This window comes from Mus musculus, chromosome 9 (genome assembly GCF_000001635.26).
Source record: "Mus musculus strain C57BL/6J chromosome 9, GRCm38.p6 C57BL/6J".
NCBI lineage: Eukaryota > Metazoa > Chordata > Mammalia > Rodentia > Muridae > Mus > Mus musculus.
Window position 1 is genome coordinate 57,434,213 of NC_000075.6, and position 6,419 is coordinate 57,440,631.

The following is a 6,419-nucleotide window of genomic DNA, read 5'->3' on the forward strand; positions in this document are numbered from 1 at the left end:
AGTTATATGCAGGAGCCAACCCACAGCAGTGGTCATTGGATGGAACACAGGAACAACAGGAGGCTACGCAGACCCACAGAGGATTCTGGGGAAGGGAAGCATCTACCTGCTGGAGCTGGTCATAGTTCAGTCTTGGAATTTCTGCTCCTGCATCCTCATATATAAAATTAGTCAACGTTGAGGTGGCCTAGCCAAGAACAGAGGGTGAAAAAAAAAAAAATCTCCCATCCCATCACACAGGAGTGGCTTCTGGAGTATCTAAGAACACTGGAAGGAGTTAGGTTTGAAACAAGAGGTACAAGCAGTGAGCAGCCCCTGGGGCTTTCGGTGTGTTAGAAACAAGCAAGGTATCTAACAAGGAGAGAGAGCTGAGCCTCAGAGCTCAGGGAGGAACAAGAGCGGGAGTGGGGGAGCATGGAGTGCTGAGACCCTTCTGCCCTTCAGACCACAGGCTGTCACGGGCCCTCAGGGTCAGTGTGTGGGGTCACACCCTGCCTACACCATCTCACTTAATCTAGCTCCTGCTTATCTTATACACTAGTCTGTCTCCTGTGTGCCTCACTCACCAGCACACACAGAGGATCTCCTTCTATACAGACCAGGATTAAGGGGAAAGAAAATCCCATGCCCTGCAGACGCAGGACTCCTTAGTGCCAGAAGCCACTGCACTCATCTTGAGAAGATACTCACCCCAGGAACGTCCAACAGCTTAGATACCAGGAGAGGCAGCTTCAGAGCGGCCACGCTGCCAGTGACGCCCACAAGAACACGGAACTTCCTCTCCTCTGAGGGGACGGCGGCTGGGCATGGGGCCTTTGGTTCCATGTGAGGTCTGGTGGCTTTCTGGGGGCTGAGGAAGCCTGGGTCTAGAATCTAAAAGAGAAGAAAGGGCATCCTCTTCATTCAGTCACAGAACAAGGGGCATGTGGCATGCCCTAGGCCATCTAAATGCCGGAGTTGCTGTGGGCTTTAAAAGTCCCAGCTTCTGGGAGCACGCGGTATGATGACCAAGTCAGGCCTCCTCTCCATACACTGCTCTAAGAGCCATACCTATGCCATGGCTGCCCAGGGACTGTCTCAGAGACCGTGTCACATAAAGGTACCGTTCAGGCTGAGTCTGAAGGATGAGCACTTTTTCAGGCAAGAAGAAATGACTTCAAATGGAATAACCCTGCAAAGTGCAGAGGTCTGAAGGAGAATGGCATGGCAGAGAACACGGTGTCAGTTATGAGAGACGCTGAAGAGTCCCGAGGAGGGGTAGGAGGGACCAGCCGGGCTGCATGGTCCCTCAGATCTGGGCCAGAATATCAAGGGAGGTGAGAACCTGGTGCTTTGTTGTGAGAAAGCAATGTCGGTGCTGGTGATGTGTGAGAGGGCCGAGACCGGGGGGAGTTACTGGGGTGTGCCTGGCTGGCTGGCTGGTGAAGCAGACAGAGAGGACAAGGTACTTGGATGCCAGTGGATTGGAACCACAGGCAAGGAGAATTCGTCTGGAGCCAGCTCTGTAGCCTGTCCCATCCTTGTGCACCAGGCTGAGTTCCAAAACACAAACTGACTTCTAAGAGTCAAATACGACGCAGTGGGCCACTCCACAGGAGCAGCTGACTGGGTTCCTCCTCCGGCTGATGCTCACATCAGAACCTCTACCCTGGAGGCTGGGCCAGCACACCTCGCTCCATCAGCCACAGTCACTGAGAACCAAACCCTGAGCAGAGAAGTGTGGAAGACAGCACTGCTGCTTTTAGGGACTCTGTGGATGTCGGGATGGCCCTTTTCTCCATGGAACCTTTTCAATGATCTCTCGCGGTTTAGACGTCAGGCCTTTGCCTTTGCTTCTTCCTCTACCAGCAATCTCCCTAAGGATGACCAGATTAACCACCACCCACCTCTTACCTCACCATCACGGCCCTGATTATCTGCTGGATGAATAAACAGTACACAGTACCTGCCCTGGGAAGCAAGAGTCCCGGGTCCTGTCCAAGGCTGTACTCCTGACCTGGTGTGTGATCTTGCGTCAGGATCATTCCCTCCCCCAAACCCTTTACTTATATGAAAGGCATAGGAACAGTTGATTTCTGAAGCCTCATCCAGTGCAGCGTGAATCAATGCAAAAGATGGTGCTAAGTGGCTCTTTCTATGAAAGGTCAAGGTCAGCCACGGGAGGAGAACCCAGTAGCTCCAGCTCCCTCCATGCCTGGGTAACCACAGGGGGCCTCTCTGCATTTGCCTGTAACCTTTAGGTATATATCCACTAGAGCTGAGGTGATTCCAGGTACCCATCTCAAAGGGGTTAAGCACAGATTAGTTCCCTAGGCACAACTCCCAACCGTAAAGTTCACCTTGCCAGTACTTTTTAAAGATCTACTTTATATATTCACTATTCATGTGTGTGGGCACTGTTTAGGTCTGTCTGACGGTTGACTGCATGTATGTCTCATGTGTGTGGGTATTCTGACTGCATGTATGTCTGTGCATCACTTGTGAAAAGTGCCCAAAGAGGCCAGAAAAGGGTGTCAGGTCCTCTGGAATTGGAGTTATAGGTGGTTATGACCTGCCACGCGGGTCTAAAAAAATTGAACGGAGGTCCTCTACAAGAGAAAGCTCACTTAACCACTGCGCCTTCTCTCTACCCAAGCCCTACCACCAATACCGAATCCTTGCTACAATAAAGAGCTGTAATCAGGACCAGGCTTGTTAAGAGACATGAGCCCACCCAAAGTTTGGGGAGCGCTGTTAACAACTGACAATGTCCATGGGACCTACTACCAGCTTCTCCCAGAGTACATCATTAGTAGGTGAGAGACAGGTCTGGGTTTTGTTATTGTTTAATTATTTTAAATTATGTGTGTACATGTGAGTATGTGCACTTGAATGTAGGTGCTCTGAGGCCAGAGGCATCCGGTCACCTTGAAGTTGGAGTACTGGGCAGTTGTGAGCTACGTGACTCGGTGTACACACAGAGACAGGAATAGAACTTGGGTTCTCTGTGAGAGCAGAACAGAAGCCATCTCTCCAGCTCCATAAGAAGCACATCCATTTTATTTTTCTCTTTTTGGTTTGGTTTTCCAAGACAGGTTTCTCTGTGTAACAGACCACTGGCAGTCCTGGAACTCGCTTTGTAGACTAGGCTGCCCTCAAACTGACAGAACTTTGAGCCCCAATGCTTGTTGAAAAGCACAGTTTTGAATCTCCAGGAAAACTTACCTGTCAGTCCTCAAACCTTGACCCCGTTGTCCTTCTTCAGTCAAATGTGGCAAGAACAGGAGAGTCCTGTAAAAAAGACGCACAATTCCATGTGCAGTCCCTGGACCTCAAAAAGATAACATTCCTAAGAGTCATGTTACAGAAAGCTGTCGGCTAAACTGGAGGCAGGACTCTGCTGCTCACTCAGCTGTTCTCCACAGAAGGCACAATGTTCTGCGGCCCAAGAAACATCATTTGTTCTGAGGCCCAAGCTTTGCTCAGGACCAAAACCATTCTTCTTGGCGAAGGGTTTGGGGGGAGATAGAAAGAAAGAGAGAGATAGAGAGACAGAGACAGACACACAGAGAGAGATACACAGAGAGAGAATAGAAACCAGATTATTTAGCCCACATTTGGAAGCAAGGTTGATTTGTTCATCCTGAGTCCCAGGAAAGGTGGCCGGTAGCAAAAGGTTGTTTGCTCTCTAAGATCAAATTCCAGCCAGTTTAGTCTCCTTCTCCATCCAGTTTCCACTAACGCCTTTTGACTTTTAAATGTTTTATTTGTTAACACAGTCAGGATGACTAGAAGCAGTACCTTACCTCCTGGGTTCCTGTCACTCACAGGAACAGCAGAGAAGAGTGGACAAGCAGGCAGCGGGTTATGAGACTGAAGGGTTGTGATTCCTAAGCTCAGGGATGAGGGCGGCCAGCCGTGAAGGTAAAGCACTGCCAGAAACCTGCGCCTTCTCTCTCCTTCAGAGAGACACAAAGATCCTCTGCTTATGTAATAAGTATAACTTCCAAAACACAGTAGCCAGAGAGAAACTTTTGCACACGTAGAAACGGTCCCTATCTGTGCTTCTTCCTAGCTGGTTAACAACGCCCCTTCTGATGCTTCAGAGCACGGATTTTCCTGCACACTTCCTTTAGCTCTGGCAGACAGTTAAGATGGTAGACCACCCTCCATCTTAACCACAGAGCCCACTGGTTCAGACCAAGATAAGGCTGTACATGTTTGCATTCCCTGACCTATCATGCTGGTCCAGAAGTGTCCAGCATTATAATATCTGAACATTATAATATCTGATTCTCTCCCACCACTACTGACCCTCCCAAGAAAAAAACAAAAAACAAGCTTATTTTATCACATGGTGCAATGTTCCCTTTCAACCTCCAGAGTCGAGCTTGAGTCACTCTTGGCCATCCTTGGACTTCAGATTAATTTTTCTTCCCACCCTCATAGACTGAGGTACACATACAAGGGATACACTTGATGCGCTGGCTACCTAGACCAGTCTTATATTCTAAGCTGCATATGCAGGGAACAATTTTTTTTCATATTTTTACTTGACCTTTATTATAACCACAGAACTTACACTTAGTCTTATGTATATTTCAAGAAAAAGTAGGGTTTGGTGGCACATGCCTTTAATCCCAGCACTTGGAATGCAGAAACAAACAGATTTCTAGGAGTTGAGATTCGAACATACTAAGTCCTGTAGCTAGGGCTACACAGTGAGACCCTGAGAGGGAGAGGGAGGGAGGAGAGGGAGGGAAAGAGAAAAAAACGAGGGGGAGAATGGAGGGGAAGGGAGAGAGAAATTTAAGAGAGACACAGAGAGAACACATACACAGCAGAGAAAGAGGCCTCTGTGTGAGACTATAATTCTCTCAGTTTAATCAAGGACAAAGTATAAAATTTCCATGTATACCTACCAGTAATAGAATGGGCAAGAATGTAGCCAAGAAAATGTGACCACAGGATACGGGCAAGACTGTAGCCAAGAAAGTGTGACCACACTGCACCTAAGGAATGCTGGTTGCAGCCAAAATGTTTGGCTTTCCAATGGATGTCTCAAACCGGAAGTAGGCATGTTTGCCTCTAAAGTTACTGCAGTTTCATCTGTACACCTCTTGAGGACACGTGTCAGGAAGATACATCACAGCCTTGCTGGTTCCCAGCTGCTAGAAAGAAGCAGAAGACCCCAGCTCCCAAACACGCATCACTTCCTGCAGCTGGGAATCTCTCCTGCCCACTATCTAGTTCTGGCTTCCAATATTCCAAACGTCGGTGACGGTGACATTTTTTTTTCTGACAAAAACTGCTCTAACTCTAATTTGAAATGCCACTCGGCAAGTTTAGGGTTTAAGCATCTAAATACTGCCAGCGTTCTCCTTTCTCTCGTTTATGATTATAAAATACAATTTGAGGCACGTTGGCTCAGCAAGGTAGCTTGCAGACAAGTCTGAGGCCCTGAATGAGGGCGGGACTTACAGGGTAGAACTGAGTCCTGCAGGTCGTCCTATGACCTCAACACGCACGCTGTGACAGCCACCCCTCTTACAAAATAAACGTAATTTAAAAAAAAAAAAAAAAGTTTGTATTTCGGGGCGGTCCTAAATCTTTGGGAGGGGGGCACCTTATGCTGCAGTTTTTCAAAGGTAAGCGTCAAGTGTGGGTGTCTTTTAAACTAAGGATAGAGCATGATATCTGCGGGCACCGGTGCAGCTGCATAGCCCCCAATTCTGAGACTGGAGTCACACCTATAGCCCCACATCTGACACATTACACATGGACCTTCACGCGGACCCACAGCGACCAGAGGAGCTTCTCCCACCGCCCCACCCGGCGGCACCACCGACACAGCTTTCCCGCCCCTTCCACTGCTCACCAGCTCCAGGATACCCGCAAGTATCGCGGTATCTAGGCGCCTTTCCGGCTCTAAATGACTCCAGAGAAAGCGAGTGATCGCATGGCCTTCTGGGAGTCGTGGTCTATTTCTGTGGCTTCTGGGAGTTGTAGTCATTGGGGCTCCCTGTGCAAGGCTAAAGCCACATTAGGCAGGGGAGCCGCGACATTGAAAGGCTCACTTTGAGCAATCTTTTTCTTTTTTTCTTTTTTTTCTTTCTTTCTTTCTCTCTCTCTCCCTCTTTCTCTTTCTTTCCTTCTTTCTTTTTCTTTTTCTTTCCTTCCTTTTCTTTCTTTTTCTTTTCTTTCTCTCTTTCTTTCTTTCTTTCTTTCCTTTCTCTCTCTCTTTCAATAACTGGCATGTCTGAAACTTAGAACTCTGCCAGCTTCTGCCTCATAAGTGCTGGGATCAAAGGGGTGTGCTACCGTGCCCATTGCTACTTGAGAGGAATCTTGAGAGATGACCATCACAGAGGATCTAGACAACATTCTTAGAGAGCACATCTTTGGCAAAGCCTAGGCACATTCGAATCGTTGTAGTCATT

The 6,419-nt window shown here is 48.2% G+C and overlaps 1 protein-coding gene across 22 annotated transcripts in view; it reads right to left on the reverse strand.

Moving 5' to 3' along the window:
* The window catches only part of Ppcdc (phosphopantothenoylcysteine decarboxylase), a 55,063-nt gene extending 49,118 nt beyond the window's left edge, over positions 1–5,945 (reverse strand). For 6 of the 22 annotated variants that reach the window (XR_003947973.1, XM_011242792.2, XM_011242790.2 and 3 more), the window contains exons 1-3: positions 5,858–5,945; positions 3,205–3,270; positions 691–873 (exon numbers count right to left, since the gene is read on the reverse strand). Coding sequence is in view for 18 of the 22 variants with exons in the window: in XM_011242792.2 (XP_011241094.1) it covers positions 691–825 (135 nt within the window). In the remaining 4 variants the exon portion in view is untranslated. The other 16 variants (NR_152146.1, NR_152145.1, NM_001357914.1 and 13 more) reach the window with 9 other exon arrangements.
* Positions 5,946–6,419: the final 474 nt, after the last annotated feature.